The sequence below is a fragment of the Carettochelys insculpta genome, chromosome 14 (genome assembly GCF_033958435.1).
Source record: "Carettochelys insculpta isolate YL-2023 chromosome 14, ASM3395843v1, whole genome shotgun sequence".
Taxonomy (NCBI): domain Eukaryota; kingdom Metazoa; phylum Chordata; order Testudines; family Carettochelyidae; genus Carettochelys; species Carettochelys insculpta.
Genome location: NC_134150.1, coordinates 19,510,461 through 19,534,562, shown reverse-complemented (window position 1 = coordinate 19,534,562; position 24,102 = coordinate 19,510,461). Strand labels below are relative to the sequence as shown.

Here is a 24,102-nt window from a genome sequence, read left to right as displayed (position 1 = left end):
CAATGGGGCATGAAGTGCTTAGCACTAGTTTAGATCTGCCTTTCTGGGGGTAGGTGGGAATAATAATTTAGGTGAATTTAATTTTTCATGAGAAGACCTTCTGGAAAATAAAATCCTCTGTTTACTCACTGGAAACATCTACAGGGCAACAACAACAGACACACCCCCAACTATCTTAACAACACACCATAACCTATGCTTTGGAGGGACCACCTGTCCAAATAAAGTACACTTTCCTCTGCGCCCACTATTCCTTTTGGTCTGTTTGTTGGGGCTCCAAGTAATTCCATTTGATGTGGTAGGTTCATGATGTCCACTAGGGGCTGGTTACAGAAGTCGGTAACTTGTTCCACAAAAGGCACTGAGCAGGCATCATATAAGAATTTTCTGCCAGCCAGCCTGGGCTGGACTGAACACTGCAACAAGACGTGAAATCCTGTCCCTCTGAAGCCTATGGGAGTTTTAACATTGGCTTCAACAGAGTCAGGATTTTACCTTTGATTTCCACTGCTGGTCAAACTCTCCTCCACTGTGCCTGACTCCAAGTAATGATGTCAATGCCTCACTTGCAAGAGGGCACCTACAATTTAAAATAAGGGTAATAACTGGAGTGAAATACTGCCAAGGAAGTCAAAAGTGTAGTGAATGTGCTACATTTTTCTATGAACAATGAGCTAGGTGTTGGAGTCGCCAACTTTCCAATCAAGGTCACACTTTGAATTCGTTTTCGATATTTATGACGTGACAGTTTCTTCTACCCAGCTTTCAAGAGTAATAAAAATGGACGTTTAAAATGGTATGCTATAAAGCATCTAAAATCTAACTATGAGACTATTTTAATTTAGTGAAATTTCAAGAAAATTTTATTCTATGGCAGAAAAAAATAAGCAATAGGATTTACAGCCATATACTCCATTTACTTCCAATGCCTGTAACTGAAGTTACTCAACAAAGCAGTTTGCAAGTCTATTTGTTAGTGTAAAAATGATGTTCAAGCAGCAGTGCCTCTGAAAATCAAAGCCTAAATTGTAAATTAATCACCACATTTAAATGTTGTCCTATTGATGTTCGTGTATTTAATTTGTTTTTTTTTTAAATGATCCAAAGACCAGAAAAAGAACATAGTGATTAATGAACAAGGTTCTTCTGTTCACAGGTCCAAGTAAAAAGCAACTTAGTCCAATATCATACTCCTAGCAAACACATTTCCACTATAACAAGATAAAAACACACACAGAAGGAGAAATACTTCCTTTTTTGTCAACATAAGGGGTTGCTATAGCTCCCTTAATGGGTGATCTTGAAGTTAACTACAGAAGTAGGATTTAGCTCCTGTATGAAGTAAATACTTTAACAAAGCACCTTCTCTGCCTTGGTGGGTACCACACTTTCAGGTGGACTGCTCACCTTACAGGCTCTTGGCAGCCCTTGGTTTAGATACCTGGAGCACAAACTTGCTGTGTACCATAGACCTCCAGCTATGGGTTTCTTGTAACAACCCAAGTCAAAACCATGAGTGGTGGGAAGCTGGGAACCAGGCAGCAGCCTGGCTGCCAGCTCCCCACTACTTGCAGAAGCCAGGAAACTGACCAGTACTACTGCACTGGTCAGTTTTCCAGCTGCCAGGAATGGCAGAGGCCAGGAATGGCAGAGACCAGGAACCAGGAGGCAGTACTTGTCAGTTTCCCAGCTCCTAGGAGTGGCTAGGAGTCAGGAATCAGGTGAGAACCTGGCCTGGCTCACAGATCACCCTTTGCTTGCCAGAGTCAGGAAACTGACCAGTGCTGCCATGCTCCCCACCACTTGGAAACTGACTGGTGCAGCAGTGCTGGTCAGTTTCCTGGTTCATGCAAGCAGAGGGGAGCTGGGAGACAGGCTGCTGCCTGGTTCCTGGCTTCCCACAGCTCACAGCAGGAAGCCAGGCACAACCAGAACCGGGAGACCCAAAGACAGCAGGGCCCCACTCCCACCTGGTCCTGACTTGCATAGAATTTGACATACGTATGGTTGCCCAGGGCTGCTGTATTCAGCCCACCCTCCTCATTTGGCCAGCATGGGGAAAAAAAGAGGAGACCAAATCCCACAATCTCTGCTGCCCCTCTGAGTAGTTTGGGGACAGGACAGACCCTTTTCCAAATTAGTCCTTCTCCTAGAGATCAGCTCTCTACGGTCAATAGGAGTTGGGGCATCGTTCCCTGTAAGATGAGCCACCCAGGAGAGATTCAGATGCCACCCACCGGATTAGAAGAGTGTCCACAGCCACCCACAGTAGGCAGCATGTGCTTCCACTGGCGGTGCACGTCTACACATCTTGGTGCACACAACAAAATTTATACCGCCCATGGATGGAAAAAACTATAGGGCACAACAGTCGGCCGGGGCCAGGGGTGGTGGGGGGAGGGAGCACCAATCCTGCTCTCTACTCTGAGTTCCAGCTCAGAGACACTGTGATAGCAGCTGTTTGTAATGTCTCCAGTTTCACCCACATGACAGGTACAATTCCCTGGGCCACTTCGCATGGCCCTCTCTAACACCTTCCTTACCACAGAACCTTCCTCCTGGTACCAGACAGTGTTTGTACCTTCCAGACCTTCCACAGCCCCTTCTCACCACACCACCCCTTCCTGCCAGCTCCTTGCACACAGTGAACTAACAGAAGGGGATCTTTTTTAAACCAGTACGAACTGGTTCTTAAATGGCTCCAAGTGTCCTGATCAGCCTGTCTTAAAATGGTTCCAGAAAGTTCCTGATTGCCTTCAGGGCCGCATCTACATGTGCACGCTACTTCGAAGTAGCGGCGCCAACTTCGAAATAGCGCCCGTCATGGCTACACGTGTTGGGCGCTATTGCGAAGTTGAAATTGACAGGTGGTGAGACGTCGAAGTCGCTAACCCCATGAGGGGATGGGCTCTATGGTCACCGTGTGCAGCAGCCCTTAGCCCAGGGCTTCTGGCTGCTGCTGCGGCAGCTGGGGATCCATGCTGCATGCACAGGGTCTGCAACCAGTTGTTGGCTCTGTGGATCTTGTGTTGTTTAGTGCAACTGTGTCTGGGACGGGCCCTTTAAGGGAGCGGCTTGCTGTTGAATCCACCCTGTGACCCTGTCTGCAGCTGTTCCTGGCACCCTTATTTCGATGTGTGCTACTTTGGCGTGTAGACATTCCCTCGCAGCGCCTATTTTGATGTGGTGCTGCCCAACGTTGAAGTTGAACGTCGACGTTGCCAGCCCTGGAGGACGTGTAGACGTTTTCGATGTAGCGTGCACGTGTAGATGTAGCCAATTGTGACAGCTTGCGTATACAAAACAGGAGCACACCGGCATGCATCTGTGTTTGGAGGTGCGGTTCTACCCAATAGAAGATGTGGTTCTTATTAAACTTGTTCGAATGTTTCACAAACCAAATTCCTTTGTTTTGGCCTGGCAAAGAAACACGTGTTTTAGTAATGTCCCAGAATCATTTCTGAATGATTAGTGTGATGTTTATCAGAAGATTGCTGCTTGGAAGGCAGTATTCAATTACTTCTTATGATCACTAATCAGGGAAATACATATCAGGAAAGTTAAAAAGCACAAGGTCACAGAAGTATGATCCTGAGAGCCTCTTGAATGGGGTAGCATCTCCAAGGCACTAGCAATAGCTGGGGCAGGCTGTGGAGCCTACTCCAAGTCCCACTTTGTATTAGGTCAGTGGAAGTGGCCTTACGCTGCCCCATGTTCAGGCTGGGGAGAGAGGGTCAGGCCCATTGCACTAAGCATTACAGGGGATTGTGGGATATGGAATGTAGGTAGAACATAGGATAGGCTGGTAGATTAGATGGGGTTCCTGGGGCTACTTCACTTACAACAGGGCAGGGATGCAGGAGGATGAGTGGGCTGCTCGGGCTGCCAGCAGAGGCAGAATACAGACAGCTCAACCACGGCAGAAAGTTACATTTGTCTGTCTCCCTCTGGGCTGTGCCTTCAGATGTCCCATTGCACTTACCAGAAAGCTTTAGTCTCTTTTGGGTGCTAGAAAGCAGCACAATACAGAGGGTGTCTAGCTCCATGTAACATGCCCTCCCTGACAGTGCTGTCTCAGGCACAGAAAGGTGAAACATGACCACAGTCTTGTCCCATCCAAACCTGCCCTTTTAACTAACGCTCATGCTACTTAACGCCCATCTCTTGCCTAACCATGTGCAGTCAGACAAATTATGGTCTCCTGCTGTTTGGGAGCTGGACAACATAGGGGTGGAGTGGATTTTGCTGTCTGACACAGAGGCAAAAAGCAGAATTTCTGGCCAATAGTCTCAGAGGGCATCTGTGTTAGTCTGTAGCTTCACAAATAACAAGCAGTCCTGTGGCACTTTGGAAACTAACAAATGCATTAAGTCATGAGCTTTTGTGGGTAAAACCCATTTCTTCAGATTTCAACTGCCTGTCATGTCAGTGCTATTACGATTTGCTGGGTCAATCAATATAAGCGCAAAGTATGTGCAGTAGATCTACTAGATCATGGGTGTCCAACCTTTTGGCTTGCCTGGGCCGCATTGAGTGAAGAGGAATTGTCTTGGGCCGCATATAAAATATATAATATAGTTAATGTATATAAATCACATAATAATGTTAAAAGTTTACAATCTTGTGGGGCCGCAATACTAGCTGTCCAGGGCCGCAGGTTGGACATGCCTGCACTAGATAAAAGCACATTCAGTTGTGCGAGGTTGTTTTTGTTTAAAAAATAAAAATAAAAATAAACCTATACGCACTAACAACTAAAAATTTATCAGAAAAGGAAATTAATTGAATCAATGGATTTTGTTGGCTATTTTGCCTTCAGGCCTTGATAGGACTCCTTCATTCAGTTCAATCCTGACGACAACAGCATGTATCTGTGATTCAGGAATTTGGTTCAGTGCTGCATTTTGCTTCAGGTGAGCTGGGAAGGCACCCACATTGGCTAAGGCCATGTCTATACTACTTCTTTTGTTGACATACCTTATGTTGCTTGGGCTGTGAAAACACACACCCCTGCCTGACGTAAGTTACACTGACGGAAGCGCCAGTGGGGAGAGTGCTGTGTCGGCAGGAATGCTTCTCCTGCTGACATGGCTATCGTCACTGCTGGAAGTGGTTTAATCATGTCAGTGGGTGAGCTCTCTCCTGCTACCCTACAGCAGCTACACAAGCAATCTGGTGGAGGTGCATCTGGGCCACAGCCAGCTCACTAGTGTAGACATTACAAAACCTTTCAACACAATTTTTAAATAAAATTAAGTCACTGGACTTCCTATTGCAAAGTATGCTGTGACAATTTTTGGATACCCTAGAAAATGCAATTACCAAAGGCTGAGTTACAGTTAATTAAAAACATCAGTTTGCCATTATATGGTAACAGCACCTTCCTCTCCCTGCCCCTATGACTCTACTTAAAGTGACAAACTAATAATTAACAATGTTGAAAAGTCCAGGACTTGTGTATTTTATTTCCTTGCTTATCTGCAAGCCAGAGGATATGGTCAGCAGTGAGCCAAGCTGCTCACCTAGGCTACATCTACACAGCAGCCCTATTTTGAAATAAAATATTCTGGAATAGCTATTCTGATATAACTATTTTGAAACAACACTGCTATACACAGAAATGTATTTCGAAAGAGCGCCCACCACAAAATGGGTGATGGCCATCTGGGCTTTTGCTCAGTCTTTTGTCCTGGCTGGGGTGGAGCCCCAGCTCTCATTGGCTACGTCTACACGTGCAGCCAACATCGAAATAGGCTATTTCGATGAATAACGTCTACACGTCCTCCAGGGCCGGCAACGTCGATGTTCAACTTCGACGTTGCTCATCCCAACATCGAAATAGGCACAGCGAGGGAACGTCTACACTTCAAAGTAGCACACATCGAAATAGGGATGCCAGGCACAGCTGCAGACAGGGTCACAGGGCGGACTCAACAGCCAGCCGCTCCCTTAAAGGGCCCCTCCCAGACACAGTTGCACTAAACAACACAAGATACACAGAGCTGACAACTGGTTGCAGACCCTGTGCCTGCAGCATAGATCCCCAGCTGCCGCAGAAGCAGCCAGAAGCCCTGGGCTAAGGGCTGCTGCCCACAGTGACCATAGAGCCCCGCAGGGGCTGGAGAGAGAGCATCTCTCAACCCCCCAGCTGATGGCCGCCATGGAGGACCCAGCAATTTCGACGTTGCGGGACGCGGATCGTCTACACTGTCCCTACTTCGACGTTGAACGTCGAAGTAGGGCGCTATTCCTATCTCCTCATGAGGTTAGCGGCTTTGACGTCTCGCCGCCTAACGTCGAAGTTAACTTCAAAATAGCGCCCGACGCGTGTAGACGTGACGGGCGCTATTTCGAAGTTGGTGCCGCTACTTCGAAGTAGCGTGCACGTGTAGACGCAGCCATTGTGAACCTGAGCACTGAAACATTTCTCACACAGCCACGGAGCTAAAAACCTATAACTTTACATACGCACATACATGATACAGACACACAAGTAGCAAACATAGATTCAGGGCATCATCAGCTTTCATTTGATACTTCACGTGGCACCCCTAGCACAATACTTTGGGCATATAAAATGGTTTCCAGACCCAATATAAAAGTCCAGCCATGTGACACCTCTATAGAAGCGGAACTGAAAACACCTTTACAGTACTTTCTTAAGATTTCAAAGCCAAAATAATGTTCTTGGAAGTGGCAGATAGGTAGAACAACTGGAATGCTGGAGAACAAGAAGTGAAAGAAACAAAGTTTGAGGAAACCAAAGATATTTCTGTTCTCTGTGGGGGGAAATCAGAACTTGTACCATTTTGGCTTTGGCCATATACTAATTTAGCCTCCCAATAAGGAATGAACAAGGTCAAATGTTGACAGAGGAAAAAGCGAGCCCCAACAGAGATCAAACAAGCAGCCATCAGATTGCTTTAACTATCAATTCCTTACTCACAGCCTAGCAATAAAAAGATTTTTTATGACATTACTTATCACGAGAGTCATCCTGGTATGAGACACAAGTGTTTTGTAATACACTTATACATAAAGTGAAGTATGACTTATTCTAGTTATATCTCTTTAATCCACGTGGAACAAAAGACCTTCACAACTGGCACCCATCTTTGGAGTCTTAGCTTTGTCATTTTAATAGCTTACAACATGCCTTACGGGAAGGTTGGGATTTGTGCAGGAGGGGCCTGAGGAGACAAAGGGACCTCAAATTTTGACATTTTTCTACCAAGTCATTTCCATTTATTGTTCACCTTGCAATTACAACAGAGACAACAAACCTATATACACTTGCAAAAAGATTATTTAAATCATTGCAGGACCTCGGCCCTTTGTCAGTTTTTCAGTCTCATCTGCATGACTAGAGACTGGGGCAGCTTCTATGATTACTGATTCTGCATTATGAAATGCTATTTGCAGTCCTAGCATATTTAAGAGGTTTTGAAAGTTGTAATTAAGTCTATTACTATCAAGTGATTTTGCTTGGTCTGAGAGTGAGTTCAGCCTTTAAATTAGATGTTTATCTCTGCATAGGAGATTTTCATATTCCTGTTTTTTCTTGTCTTTGTATACAATAACCAGATCAAGCTCAGATGAAATCTATTTCTTCCTCCAGTTCTAGATTCACCTTTAAAGACTTTTTTGTGATAATAAACTTTGGCTTCTAGTTGTTTAATACATTTAATATCTAACCTGGCAACCACCGTATGTTCATATTCATAACACTGCATGAGTTAGAGAAATTTAATAAAGAGAACATGTTATCAGACAAAATTTCAAGACTGAAATAAGATGATATATATCATATGATATCATGTGATATGATATATGACATGATGTGTGATATATGATGTATGGCCCCTTTTCATCTCAAGAGATGGTGGTTAGCAGCAGTGGTGAGGATTTTTTTGACAGTGTTCGAGTCTGCAGCTTCTCTCATGGCTTATCTGTCCAATAATAAGGCTATAAGAGCTACAGTAAATAACCTCCCCACCCAACCATTATTATATTAATTGTGAAGTTCATACAACTAAAACTTTGTATAACCTATAGCCTTTAGCAAATTAATATATTGCATATTACTATGTTTTAAAAAAGACACCTTCACAAACACGAAGCCAAGATTTGAAAGTGCGGCAATTAAGAGATGGTGAAAGCCCCAGAGCGAAGCAGCAGTTAAGAGTTTAAAGCTAATAATATCATTTCTCATAGAAAAGACACCTCAGACATTAGACAGTGACTCTATTGATAGTGACACTTCCCATTTTGGTGATGAAAACTTTCTATTCACAAATGACATTTCAATGCCAGTGCCTCAAAATGAGGAGGTCCATTGGTCAAGGCACAGAAATGCTAATAGCAGTGATAGATGCAGAACCTATGCTTGATTTAGAGACTGTGCAGGCAGATAATGAGGATCTTGGAGATGCTGCAAAAGAAGAGCAAGAATTTATGTATAGCACAGGACACAGTATAACAGTGGCGTTGGAATCTGATATTGGACTGCTTGATAGGAACACTGCTGCTCAAATGCAGTCAGTTCACAAAGTTAGTTGTTTTCAGATTCCAAGTAATATACCAGAAGATGCTGGAAAAAAAAATCATGCTTTGCCCACTCGTCTGCTGACAAATACTCTTCCAAATGGAGAGATCTACACAAGAGACTGGCTCTCTCGGAGGGTGGAAAAGCAGGCTCTGTACTGTGTGCCATGTTGCATTTTTGACAGTAATACTTCAAATGCATCAGGACTGTCTGCTCCATCTGGTTGGAGCATCAGTAGAGGTTGAAAGACCAAATACCTGTATATGAAACGTCAATAACACATGGCTATCAGTGAGTAGAGCAGCACTAGCTCACAGCTCAATTGAAAACCTACTCCTGAGTGAAATAAACACAGAAACCACTAACTGGAAAAAACTCCTTGAACACATATTGTTCTGTTTCACACCAGTCAACATGTGAGTGATCCTACAAATGGAAATTTCTTGGTATACTTGAGCTTCTTAGTAAGAATGACCCACTTTTATCAGGCCACGTTAAGCATCTTCATGAAACACAAGAGAGTGCAAAATGCATGCACATCCATTATGTATCTACCAGAATAGAAAATGGGTTTATTGAAGTGTGTGGGACATTTGTGCAAACAACAGTTCTCCAAGAGATAAGACAAAAGCTGTACTTTTAAATTATTACTGATGCAACTCCAGATTGTTCTTATAAAGAACCAATGATCTTGATTGTTTGACATGTTAAAATTGAAGAAAGTTCAAAGGTTTCAACTGAACAACAATTCATTTTGATCAATAATTTCACAGAAAACTGGAAAAGATAGCACTGCTCATGTATTAGAAATCTTCAAAGGCTTCCAATTAAATTTTTAAGTCTGCGTTGGCCAAGCCTATGATGATGGATCCAGTGTGGCTGGGAAGTACAACAGTACAAACAGTCCTTCTTGAGCAAAATCCAAACTGTATTTTCTCCTATTGTAGCCACCACACATTATATCTTGTTGGGGTTGATTGCGCTGAAGCATGCAAGGAAGCAATCACATACTTTGGAACAATCCAGCAATTGTACAACCTCTCCAGTAGGAGTGGGAAAAAGTGGGGAATTCTGAAGCAGTGACTGCCCGCTTCACGTCACGGCATGTCGACAACAAGATGGTCAGCACAAATTGATGGTGTTAAACTAGTTGTACCGCATTTGGACTGTGAGAAAGGCTTTACATGAGCTCGAATCTCTTACTCTCACAGCACAGACTCACATTGAGCTTAAGTCATTCAAAGTATACATCCAATTTTGAATGCATTTTAATGTCAGCCATGTAGATGAAGATGCTAAAAATCATCCATTAAACCAATCTTGTAATTCAAATATATTATGCTAACATTAGGTGTTGAGAGGAATAAAACTGAATGACTTCTTAAAGATATTCAAAACATTTGTGATCAACGGGATACAGTCCTGTCTGAGTCCAAATCAGTAGCTCAGGATATTGACATTTCATCTGAGTTTTCCTAACATCTTAATATGACACAGAAAAGCACTATTGAGTCTTGCTGTTGTTGTTGTTATTGACTTCTACTGTTTTTTTGTCAGTCTCCCTGCATCAGTGGCTTCAGATGAATGCACGTTCAGTGTGTTAAAACAAAGAACTATCATCATTCTACAATAGAACAAGACAGTTCGAATGGTCTCAAAATGTTAATATTAAACATTGATGTTGCACGAAAATAAGATTTTTCTTCAATTATAAATGAGTTTGCATGTAACAAAGCCAGAAAAGCACTTTAAAATGAAGAATTTTGCTCACAGTAGAAACTCACAATTAAAGTTACACTCTTAATATACATGCTATGGGTATAACGACTTAATTCTTAATAAATAAATGTTTCAACTGTTCATTTCCATGTATTCTTTTGGTTTTATTACGACTCTGGATGAGACATCAAACACGTTGGGGGCCTGAGGATGGGGGTCTCTAAACTCAAAGTATAGGGCCACAGTACAGAGGTTTTTTGAAATAAGATATTTCAAAATATCGTATTTTGAAATAACACTGCTACACACAAAATGCATCTCAAAATAGTACCCAGCTATCTTGAAATAGTATTTGCAGACACATAGAGCTATTTTGAAATAGTGCTATGGGACAGCATTACGCCTTATTTCAAAATAGCGCTATTTCATGTCTTAATAGCACCAGTTTAGAAATATCTATTTTGAAATAGGCATTATTCCTTCTGCAATGAGGGTTACCAATTTCAAAATAACTCACCTACTATTCTGAATTTATTTCAAAATAGTGTGTGCATAGTGTAGTCGCTAGCAAAGTTATTAAGAAATAACAGCTGTTATCTAGAAATAACTCTGTAGAGTAGATGTAGCCAAAGCGGCCTGGGCCTTTGCCATTCTTTGAGAGGGCCTGGCTTTCAGTTCTATTTCTGTTGCGTATTTCCATGCTGTCCTTGTTCTACCTCATCTTCTGTTGCCCATGAGATTCCAATACACAGCTTGGATCATTAGGGTCTTTCCACATGTCCTAGCCTCCTCCATGATTGTATCATCATTTCCTATCCTAACAGTTTGTTTCATTCTCTAAAAGTCTTCATTTGTGGCCAGTTTTCCTGACTATCTGATGTTGAGGATTTCTCTTAAGCAGTTGTTTATAAAAGCTTGGAGTTTAGCTAATAAGATCTAAATAAGTCTTTATAAGTGTCAATGCCTTACATTAAAAAAGACTTTACATTGATGTTAAACATTTGCAGTTTAGTTAGGCGGTCACAGTTTATTTCTGCAGTGTTGCAATAGTGTACTTCAATCTAATTCACAGATCTAATTAATTGTAACAAATCAGGAAAACTTAAGATTTCCTAGATATTCTTGATGTTTTTATTACATTACCTTGCCATAAAATACTGGTCCCACCACGTACATATACGGTCTCAGAATTATTAGCAATGTTTTAAGGGAAATGTACATTTGGAAGCTCCTGAAAGTTAAGTATCTGAGAGGTAGCCGTGTTAGTCTGGATCTGTAACAGCAACAAAGGGTCCTCTGGCACCTTATAATTAAACTTTTCTGTTAGTCTATAAGGTGCCACAGGACCCTTCATTCTGAAAGTTAAGATTATCTTAACAAATGAGTTACATGACAATCAACAGGAGTTGATCAGGTATTTCTAAATAACACTGTTTAACGTTTTCAGGTACAAACCTTCTATTGATGGCAGATGACCTCCAGAAGGGCCCAGTTCAGCTTTTAGGGGAGTCCCTCAGTAATGCTACCTAACCAGCTCGAGCCCCCACCCCATAACCTGTGACAATCTCACCCCCGCCTGCTGGGTGCCCGTAAAGAAAGCTCTTCCCCTCTTGCAAGCAGAGAGTCTGTGATAGAAACAGCTTGTTTAGTAACAGTAGCCTAACAAATTTACACAGTGGCAGATGCAATATGCCTAAACAGAGGAGAGGTATGCCCCCTTTAAGCAAGGCACTGTCCCCAGAGTCTGTTGAGCCAAATATTTATCTACACCCCTCCACCTCTACAGTGTACTTCCACCTCAGCTGTCGACTCACAGTACAGTCTATACCAACCCAGAGTTCATGAGTATGTCAACATGGAGATGCTGCACTGAGGCAGGATCACTAGCCGGCCACTTGCTGCTCCTGCTGGCCACTTGCCTGCTGAACCCACTGGCCATGCCCTGCCAGCTGCTTGCCCGCTGTACTCCACTGGCCACGCCCTGCCAGCCACTTGTCCACTGTATTCTGCCATCCACCCATTGTCCACTGTGCTCTGCCGGCCACCTCGTGCCAGCCACCTCTTGCTGGTGGCTTGTGCACTGTGCTCCACCAGCCATCCTGTCCTGGCGGTTTGTCCGCTGTGCTCCACCAGCCACTTGCCTGATACATTGTGGGTTTGGCTGTAGGCAAAACCTTGTGATTTCAGCTCTCAATGGCTTCAGCTCTGGGCCTAGCCACAAGTGATTTCTGCTCTCAGACTAGCCACAAGAATCTCAGTATCCACCAAGGTGGATTCTCACAGAATAACTACAGAGCACAGCATTCGTCTGGGCTTTAGTTCTGTCTTTGAACAGTGGGGAGAAGCAGTAGTCAAACCAAACTTATAGCTGCAGGGCCCAAAGGCTCCCAACTGGTTCAACTAGTACCCCCTCCCCACTTCTGCTCCACAAGGCTCTGCTAAGGGGAGCACTGTGCGAGCCACATCTTACACAGAGATGACTGCCCGCCCTGCCCTGCCCACCTTAATTTCAAGGATTGGTGATATTCCACAGGTCTTACACTGGGTGATAACATAAGTTGTGACTTTACAACAACAAGTTGCTTACAATAAGCAAAACACCCTGCTGCATGTGCTACCCAGCAGGTCTTGCAAAGAAAACAACTATTTATTTGAACAGACACACCCTGAAGCTCTTCCCCTTCCATGTAAGTGATCTCTAAAGAACACATTCCTCAAATTCCTGCTTCTACTTTCCTTACACATGCATGACTGAAAAATACATTCTAATGCTTCCCTCTAGATTATTTTGTACCTCTGAAGGCAGATTTACCAACAGAACACCTGTTCCTAATTCATATTCACTGACTTTGCTCCAGAGGTTATTCTCACACAGGAGTCCAATATCAATAGCAAGCCAGAGGATTAATGTATCTTTCATTTTCAGCCTTTTCATTTTTTTTCCAGACAGCTGCACTAATATTCACTGAAAAATTTCAAGACAGCATGCAATGTTCTTCTTCTATGAAGTGCATGCAGGGTCTCCCATGTTTCCACATTTCAGTTACATCTTCGTTCAAGTCAATCTCCTCTGGAAAGTGAATACAAAAAAATGGCACTGCTGGGTTCCTGCATTTGTTATTTCCCAGCAACTCCATCTTAGATGTGGTCAGTTTACAGTTTATATCAAACCTCTATCTAATCAAACTGGCAGCATGCAAATTCAGTCAGGGATTTGGAAGGTGGTCTGGGTTCCTTTCTCTCTCATAACAAACAGGAAGTCTCCCCACCACATTAAGGCCTCTGTCACCCACTAGGAAGACCTGTTGTGCTTTTGTGGGTTTGCACAGAGCAGAAGCCATTAAACACTGCTACTAGTGATACACAAGAAGAAATATGATACTTCTCACTCCACTAGCTGTGTAGGCGCTGCAGTAAGATCAACAGGAGTAAAAAAGCAGTGAAAGCTAAAGGTCTTGCATACACAGGGAGCAGGCCTATTGAGTAAGAATAAAGTAGCACTAAAATATTTATGTCTCACTCCAAACCCCATGGAAGTCAATGCAAAGACTCTCGAAGACTTCAGAGGGCTTTAAATCATACCCCCGAGAAAGGTTTCCAAATTGCCAGCGAAATGTTCATCACTTAACTGGCTGGAGACCACCAGCTTTATGTTGCAATTTGGTATTAAGCTCTATTTATCTTCTAATTTGGAGACCACAACAAGGTATTTGCATTTCATCCTGTATGCACATTTGAATTCAGAAATTCTAAAATCAAGCTCTTTTAAAGTGTTCAAATGTAATACATGAGAGCTTCACAACAGGATGTATGCAACAACAGTAGCCCATTCTATACAATCTTCTATTAATCCGTTTGTGGCTGAATGGTCCTTTTTATCTTCCCAGTATCCACTACAACATCCAGCCACAATCATCTTTTTGCTGTCTCATGTTCTGCCATGAATTTCCTTCCCAGTGCTCATAAACATATACCACCCATTGAACCCCTGAAAATGTGACCTGCAAATCAAATCTTTCATTCCATAAATTCTGTTATCTAGTGTTTGCTGACTTTCAATCATCTCTAGTAACAAAGATTATACTGATCATTACATCAAAATGCTCTAAAACAACTCATTTTTACAACCCTCAACAGTATCTTGATAGTTTTCAAAATCACTGAAAAACACACATAGCAATGCTGTAACTTTACAATATTTACCAAACTCTACAGCTACAGGCAGACTTCATTGGTACCAAGACATCAGTTGACATGTTACTGTGGGAATAGGCTACCTGCATGACAAACGCCTCTACAGTTGCTCATTAATTCAAATGTGAAACACCTTACATCAATGAATATATGGGATGCATGACTTCAGGTTACCAGTGGTCCTGAGTGATGTAGCCACAAACAAAAAAATCAAGTTACTTTGATTCTTGGTTCAATTTAGGACTCATGAATACCTAGCTCCAATATTAGCTTTTTCATCTGCAGAATTCAATGAATTTTAAAACGGATCTCAATATTATTATGCCAGTTCTAGAGATGGGGAAACTAAGGCACAGAGGGAGTGAAGGTGACACAAGCAGGTCAGTGCTACAGCTGGGGGTAGAATGCATGTCTCCTGAGTCCCAGTCTACTACTCTAGCCCCTACACCACAATGCCTCCGAACAACAAAAATCCCAGCGACTAAAATCTCAGGAAAGCGTGTAACTGTAGCTCTGGAATTTAATTTTTACTCAGTACAACATTAAGTGCAATTTCCTTCAATGCATGAAAGCCTAGATTATAGCAGCCCTTACCAATGTGTTTTGCATTATACATTAACTTCAAAAACATAAAAATTAATTCCTGAGAAACCTGGCTTAATTTAATTGCATTTCTTTTTGAGAGAAGTCATAGAATCATAGAAGAGTAGGACTGGAAGGGACCTCAAGAGGCCATCGAGTCCAGCCCCCTGCCCTCATGGCAGGACCAAGCACTTTCTAGACCATCCTGAAAGCCATCTATCTAACCTCTTCTTAAATAGCTCCAGTGATGGAGATTCTACCACCTCCCTTGGCAATTCGTTCCAGCGTTTGATCACCCTGACAGTTAGGAACTTTTTCCTAATGTCCAACCTGAACCTCCCCTGCTGCAATTTAAGTCCATTGCCTCTTGTTCTATCCTCAGAGGCAAGAACGAACAAGTTCCCTCCCTCTGCCTTATGACACCCTTTTAGATACATTTTACAAAACACTTATGTTTAATGTAATATTACTGTTCAACATGGGTTTTCCTGAAGGAGAAATCAAAATAAGAATATGAACAGAAAATTATCTCAAATTTTACTGCAGGCAACAAAGAAAAAATGTCATTCCTCAAGAAAATGCAGTTGGGTGGTATATGCCATTAAAATGATGGGACCGATTACACTTTCAGTTACACCAGAGTAACTCTGCTGGCTCTTTAGCAATCAAAAACACTCAGTCTCCTTGGTCACTCTTTGATTAAGTGATCCAACGATAAAAATACTTTACAGTAGTTCTGACTATATTAAAAACATTGCATTATGTGCAGTCAATGTGTTCCCTTAAGATTGCCATGAAAAATCTTGGCTCCATTACAGTTTGTAAAAGTTTTGCTATTGACTTGAACAGGGTCAGAATTTGACCTTTGGTATTAAACATGTTTATGCTATTTGTTATATTTACTATACTTAAAGTAGGGTATTTTCTCAAATGTCATAGGACTTGATAAAACAGTTAAATGAGATAAAAGCATATTTTTAAAAGTGCCTTCTATAGGAAGTTATTTGCGCAAAATTGATTACTTCTTCCAAACAGTCTGAAAAAATGTCCAAAACAATTCTAAGTACTGTTAGACTCTCATAAAAACAGTATGTCCTGCAACTTTTTAAAAAGTTTCTTTTTAAAAAATCTATAATCATTTCATTCTGAGGTTGATACGGATATTTTCAGTGAATGAGACACTGACTGACTCTGCAGAGAGATAGCACTTTCAGTATAATCAGTTTTACTCTCAAATGTGTCAAGGAAAAAAAATCACAGAGAAAAATATTATTTCTCCACTAACTTCCTTCCATTATAACAATCGAAGTGGGACTTCAATGGCAGAGCTAGTATTGAGAGGAAGCATAGCCCAACGGAGAAGTCACTGGACAAGGTGTCAGAAAACCTGTGTTCTACTTCCAGCTCTACCACCCACCACCTGTGTAACTCCGCAAGTCATTTCATTGTTCTGTGCCTACTTCTCCTCTCACCCTTGGTCTGCCCTACCCACATTGAATAAAAGGTATTTGGGGCAATAACTGTTGTTCGCTATAGCATTTCTATGGTACCTAACACCACTGTGTTAATCTCAGATGTTACCACAATATAAGTGATAAGAGATGCACATTTTGCAGATGTTCAATATACCATGTTCAAGTTAACCATGTATCTTTAAGAGCATGCCCAACAAACAGATACAATTTGGCTGAGATTAATATACCTTCTCCCTCATAAAGATTATATCAAGCTCTTGTAACTTTTTGCAAATTTGTTTAACTTTTATGAGCAACTTTATTCTAACATCTCAGACAGTTACAACATCCATTCTAAAGCAACGAGCTGCAATAATGCAAACAAGTCACATCCACATAAATCCACAGCTGCTCAGCATACTAGTCAACATGTCTGTTACTTACAACTTAGCAAAATATGCAATGTTTGTTTCCTCATGTCAAGCACTATTCCCGCTGACTTTAGTAGTCTGAGAAACAATCGTTGTATTTAGAAGATAGTGTCAAAATTACACAGTACTTAAGAAAATGACAGTCCCTGAAGTGACTAACATTACTTCAAAACTAAATTTAAAAATTCTTAAAAGTCCCTTACCGTAAATCTTTTTATGTAATCCGAGACACAAAATCCTCCCATGCTCAAACGAAGGGATCTGTGCAGTGACGATTCCTGATACAAAGTTCCCATTTTTTTAGCTTGTATGGCAGTAACCCAGGAAGCCTGAAACCTTTTACTGAATTAAGCAAAGCCTTGTTGGATCCTACTAGAATTGTGTGTGTGATAAACTAAGCATTTCATCTTATCTGACACTATATGAGGCATTTCAATCATTTCACTTCCTTATCTGTAGTACGAGGTTCTATCTGTAGCCTTACAGCTCATTTCCTGCATCACCGATAAGAACGGAAACAAACTCAGCTGCAGACAATGGCCAAATCACTTGAAGTCAATCAAGAGACCTCTCTAGACTTTTCTGTCTATGCTATTTGTCTCTCTTATTTTTGCCCAGTTTAATTTTTTGTTTGTATATTTAAGAAATATAATTTTGGTTCCAGCTGTCATTCACTGGTGTTGTTCCCACGTTCAGTGATGGACACTAATTCAGTGTTCGCATCAGTGTGATTGTATGTGAACATTTTGCTCTCAGATTTTAGAGGACAACAATGTCATAGGACTTGAGACGAAAAGAGTAAACTGTCAGCCTCCATTTTCACACTCACAGAGTTACTCAGATAGGTACATGCACCTGTATACAAGCTTTTCATAACTTAACACCTGCTGAGACAGGTATTTGAACCTGCAAAATCCCCCACCATCAATGGATTTTATGGGTATAAATTGACATTGAAGTACACACAGGTGAATGATTTCAAGTGCATTACAACCATAAAAGTATTGTGTCAAGCAATTTCGTGCACACATAGCTGGTGGCCGATAAAAACTCATTTAAATGTTTTCCCCAGAACTGAAGTGACAAATCCATTTAAGCCAATATGCACACAAAATGAACCCCGTATTAGGGTCCCCATAAATGACTGCACCTATATTTTGTTTTAGTAAGAATTTACTAAGATTTTAGATGGTAAGTTCTTTGGAGAAGGGACTGTGTCTGTTCATGTTTTCGCACAGTGCTCAGCACAATGATCCTGACAGGGCCCATGGGTATTACTATTCTGTAAATGTTTTCACACCAAAATTTCACATAAAGAAAAAAAGACGTTGGAAAATCTGAGAAGAGAGGTAAGCCCTTATCTCCATTTATCGGGAGATCAGTGCTGCAAACATTGATCTCTCAGTATTTGATTTAGCAGGCCTAGTAAAGATCCACTAAATCAATTGCTGATCACCTCCCCCTCCCCCTCCACCCCATACACCACTGGATTGTGAAAACTAAGGGAAGTTGATGGGAGAGGTTATCCCATCAACCTCCAGCAGCATGGATGCCACAGAAATTCCAACTAAGATATATTGACTCCAGCCACAGGCACTGGAACAATTTGTATAGGGGGGGTACTGAGCACCACTCAACCAAACCGTAAATCCTGTATGTAATGGAAATGTCTTCAAGTCCAGGCTGATGAGTGTCCCCCACATCTCTAGTTCTAGTACAGGGGTCAGCAACCTTTCCAAGGCAGAGTGCCAAAATTTGACCTTTTGACCTCTATGTATGGTCCAAGTGCCCGAGATACTTTTTAAAGTCAATAATAGTCCTACTTACAACAGCTTCATTAATAAATAAACAAAGATGCAGAGCTTTACTGTTTAGGCGATGGTTGGTAGCATTCGCTGGTCTTTTGTTAATCCACAGGTGGCATAGCTTTGAGCAAGCTCCCAGCTGCATGGGAAAGGAGGGGCAGGGCTGAGCTCCCACCTTGCTTGTCGATGAAAATCGGCTCACATGCTGCTCTTGGGTTGCTGACCCCTGTTATCACATCTATGACTCCAGCTATGCTATTTACAGAAGTGGAGGGGAGTATCTTAGCTCAACCTTGTTCCCTAGTGTGGGCCTGGCCCAAGTTCTACAGAAGTAATGACTGAATTCTACTTGCCATTCTCTTCCATGATGCCATTTTCTTTTCCCCATTAATGCAATAATGATAGTAAATAATAGTTTTAGCTCTTTGCAAACAATTAGCTCTGCTTGGAGGAGTGCACTGTAAGAAACTACTTAACTCAGATTACACTGGAAAAGAGTAAAACAGGATCCTGACACAGTAACTGTTTTTCACTTAAGGAAAGTGACTCCCAGGGATATGTCTGAGGCTCCCTGAAGGAACTTTTTGGAATTAGAACTGGCTATGACTTCGCCAACAGAAAAGATGTGTGTTACTGTGGGATAATTAGTGAGTATTAGCTATTCAGCCTTAAAAACATAGTGGCGATAAGACACTGTAAGTCTAGCATGAGGTCAACTGGGATGGTGGGAATAACTTAAGTATCTTGTGGTAAAATCCACAAGTGCCTTGTCTTTATTTGAGATCTTCCAGTGAGACAATTATTGTGCAATAGTTATCTCACTATTAAAAAAAAAAAAAGATGGCATCACTTAAAGAAGTTGGGGGACAGGGCTGAGGCTCTTAATGTCTTGTTCAGAGATGAGACACCTTTTTCTTGCCCCACTAGCCCTCATGTTAATAAGGGGCAGTGGATCCCAGAAATGGGCTAGAAACAAGCTGTAGTAAGGTGGGGGACAGGGGCTGATGGCAGACTTCTTCCATGCAGAAATAACTATGGAAGGAATAACAACAGGCATTGTATGAGCTATATTGGGTAGCTCCCAGGTGAGTTAAGTTAATAAAGTTGCATCCTAGTTAAACCTCATCCCTTGAAATCTTGCTTTTCTTCCTCTATGCCCAGGACAAATGCATCATGTTTTGTTCTTGAGGCACTCCCCACGTCAAAGGACAGGAAAAGGTTTTTATTCATGCTAGGCAGGATGTGTTCTACGGCATCACAAATGATACAGAATGAAAATTAAAATGCAATTAATTTTGAGAGGGTGCAAACAATTGCATGGCTATTCCGTATTTTACAAAGAGATTTTATTACTTAATGTGGCACCAAAAACATGTGGAGCATGTAAGTGTCAAGCCAACTGGGCAAGCTTGCACAACAAAGGGAATCCATTAGGAAATTTGGCAGGGAGGCTGGAACAAGCAGTGTTCAGTCTGCAACCTTCCGTTGGCAGATCTAAATACAGAACGCTAGTGTAAAATGACACCTTACTGCAGTATTTATTAATAATTAAGAATATAATTACGATGATCAGAGCCACCAGCTTTTCCATTTTCTCCTTTTTAACATTTGTAAAAAAACACACAAAGCTTACTTTTCACCTTGTTTGGCTCCTATGGTTCAGACTGTGGAATACTTTACAGAAAGATGTTAAAAGCAACTAACAAAAGCAGTGATTTAACAATGATACTCAGTTTGCAACAGAAGAAAATTAAATGACCCAGTTTCACCAGGAAAACAATGTTTCCTTTTAATATGTTGTATTAGATCAGCAAATAGGAGGCCAATTTTTCCTCTCAGTTGGACTTAAATCTGAAGTGACTTGTCCTCATTTACACCAGCATAAATGAGAACAAAATTTAGTCCTGAGCCTTCAAATGTAGATATTATGAGTTAATTGTAAAAGGCCTTTATTTTAAATCAATTGTTCAACACACAGTCAGACAGTATGTCCGGAATAAAGGCAAAGCTATTGTAAAAACAGGGGACTGAAACCTTGATGTGTTGCATGGAAGCTTCTATTATTGTATGAAATATGAAAACAAAAGTGACAAAAAACCCAGAAGTTACTGCTCTTAATGTATTTGGCTTTCATCTCTCCAAGATGCACATTGAGTTTGAAATTTTGAAATGTATTTATTTCATACAAGATATCTGATATTTCCATCAGTCACTGAACTGTGCAGACATCAGTTAATCGGATTACAACTTGCAGAGCAAAGATTAATACAGTACAGGACAAAAAATAGATTAGGACAGATGGGTTCTTGTTTTCTTGTTTCTTCCATTTTTAAGAACCAATGCAGTGAGGTACTTAACAAGCAACTCCCATTGAAGACAATGGGAAATGAGAGAAAATTCAGTATGTGTAGGTGACTTTGCTCACCTTTCAGCACTTTATCGAGTGCTGACAATGTGGTCAATGTTCTGTAAAACTATGGTCCCCACCTCAAGGAATTTATAATTATCATTCTTTATCTACAGCAGGTTTAAATTAAGTGTAGTTTGGAGCAAATGTAACTTACTTGCTTGAAAAGAAATATCCAAGTAGAAGCTTCAGTTCTTTTGCCCACTGCTTACAATTCAAACTACAGACCATAGGCAGGTTAGCACTCCCCCAGCCCAAAAACTCAAGTACTGATAAAGTCTCTGAAGTATGTACCAAATCCTACTACCACTTACCCTTTCATTCTGCTTCAATCCATGCAGACTAGTACCGGATACCAGCATATAGCAGTGTTCCCAGGACGGACCCAAGGAAACGCAAATGAATGCAACAAACAAAGCACTGTGTATGAGAAAACAGAGCAGAATACCAGTATCTGATCAGAGCAAGTACTCAGGAGGTTGTGAAAAGTGTTTGCAGATGAGACATCCTCTAAGAGCGAATGATTCCTGCATGTCAGAGTCTCACGAGGAGCATATTTCTATAGCTGCTTCACTGAGTATGGATTAATGTTAAAGGTCAGCTCTGAAATCTTCACCAACAAATTAATATTTATTTTACATTGTGGATCCCCTTACATAAGGAAATCTTCCCCCAGGCCAGAAGATTCACATATTTTATTCCATTTTTAAACCTGCAGTATCCTGCTCCCACTATTTGCTTCACAAAGGAAATGGTGAAGCTGCTTCCGTTTAAACAACTGAGACTCGTGCAGATTACTCCCAGTGTAGATATTCTGAGTTAATTGCTCAAGCAACTTTACACCAGAGACAAATTTGTCCTGTAGCCTAATAGTTATAATTGCTGGCAGTTTTCTCATTCTTGAATTACTCTGCCGGTGCTCTGTATGCCAAAATGGGTGGGCATTATGTCTGCAGCTCAGTAAATTAGGGATCACCCACCCAGATAGTAAACACTTTAAAAATAACTCCAGGCATACAAGCCATAAAAGTAGACCAAAAGCATCATTTAGGCCATGTTTATTTTCACACCTACCTCACTCTCGTTAAACATGTGCAGCTAATTATATATGATGCAAAGCAGACTTTACAAAGTAATTCCTGCCCTTATGGCCAGGGGCAGACTTCCAGAAGCAGATCTGGTGCAATTTCACTGAGCAAGGATGGAGGGCAGAATTCGGGAAAGCATGCTGCAGGTCTGTACCACCTAATGGCACACAGCCCTACTCCATGGGGGCAGAACTCACAGCTGCAGGCAGAAGACTAAAGGCAAATGAGATCAGGGCAGGCCAGGGAAGCAGAAGCAGCTGGGTAAGGCCAGATATGCCACTGCATGTCTCTTGTCCTCACTCTACAGCAGAAGCATTGATATAATCAACTCAGGTTCTTTAGGGAGTGGAGAGGATTTTGTTCGTTTGTTTTTTAGATCAGGTCATGTTTTGCAATTGCTTTAAAAAAATTAAACAAATTAAAGTCTTTTCCCAATTCTGTGAGTGCTGTTCCTCCATTTCAGAGAAATGGCTTCATCAGAGCAAGAAGTGTAAATGCAGACTAGTTCTATATACTGTGGCTATGTCTACACTACAGAGATCTTTCAAAAGAAGCCCTTCCAAAAGAACTTCTTTCAAAAGAGCACACCCACACACACAAAAAAAAAAGAGGATCAAAAGGGTGATCTGCTCTTCTGAGAGCATCCACACAGCCCCTGCTTTTTTGAAAGAATGGTCCAGGGATCAAAAAAAAATCAGGCTCCATGAGGACTGCTCTTTTGGGGAAAAAAGGCCTGAAGAGTGTCTATACAAGTTTTCTTTCTAAGGAAGCTTTCAAAAGGGGGAGCTCTTCCTGAAACAGGAAAGGAGGAGTGATTGCAAAAGGCGCACCGCATTCTTTCAATTTACTTTAGAAAGAATGCTTTCTGTGTGTAGACACTCTGCTGGATCTTTCGAAAGAGCCCCCTTCTCTCACAAAATCTTTCAAAAGATCTTGATTGTGTAGATGCAGCCTGTGGGTTTCATTGATTGTAATGTAACTGGTTGGACCCATGTGCATTCTGGGATCTGTACCTTAGTAGGTGACCTGCTGCTTGTCTTCTGTCATCAAATCACAACATTTACTGTACGTATTTTGTTCCTGTTGCTCCAGGTGAAATCACAGAGGACAGTATACTCTGACCACACTGATGCACCTGATGAAGCAGATCTTTGCCCATGAAAGCTTATGCTCCAAAATATCTGTTAGTCCATAAGGTGCCACAGGACTTCTTGTTGTTCTGACCACACTGCGATCAGGACTTGGGTATGGCTGGCAGGCCAGATAGCTGCTTCCAGAACTGGATCTACTGTCTCCTGTACTAAGGTGTAAAGTACAGCCAAAAGCTCTTCTGATGTGGTGAGCAGAGCACACTACTGTCTGTGTAAACAGGGGCAGGGACCCCATAGATGGGGTAAGGGTTAGTGGAAAAGGTTCAGTGCATTGTGGTAATGGGGGTGGAGGACTACTGAAACTTAAGACTTGGCACATGTCCCATAACCCCCATCCACACTGCAAATTGGCAGAGAGCTGGAGCTGTGCCATAACCTAATTCAATTACAACACAGCATACAATGTGTTGATTACAAATATTTGCAATTTTAAAAATGATGACTATTTATTTTTCAATTCACCCCATATAAGCACTGAAGACCAGTCACTTTATCATGAAAATACAACTCACAAATTTAATTCAGTTCTATTTCTTGTTCAGTCAATTGCTAAAACCCAAACAAGTTAGTTGAGATTTACAGGAAAGAATGCAGCTCACTTATTTACAATGGCTCCTGATAGTGAGGTCAGGTGTATGGATGGCACTTTTATAGCCGGCATCGCAAAGTATTTATATGCCATATGTGCTGAACATTTGCTTGCCCTTTCATGCTTTGGCCGTCATT

At 41.5% G+C, this 24,102-nt stretch overlaps 1 protein-coding gene across 2 annotated transcripts in view; it reads right to left on the bottom strand.

Annotated features, from left to right (window-relative positions):
• The window catches only part of MYLK3 (myosin light chain kinase 3), a 65,835-nt gene extending 44,253 nt beyond the window's left edge, over positions 1–21,582 (bottom strand). The window contains exon 1 of one of the 2 annotated variants that reach the window (XM_075008543.1): positions 21,452–21,582. In XM_075008543.1, coding sequence (XP_074864644.1) covers positions 21,452–21,499 — 48 coding nt within the window. In that variant the 5' untranslated portion in view covers positions 21,500–21,582. Of the gene's footprint in view, positions 1–17,128; positions 17,312–21,451 lie in introns of those variants that run through there. The other variant, XM_075008542.1, reaches the window with a different exon arrangement.
• Positions 21,583–24,102: the final 2,520 nt, after the last annotated feature.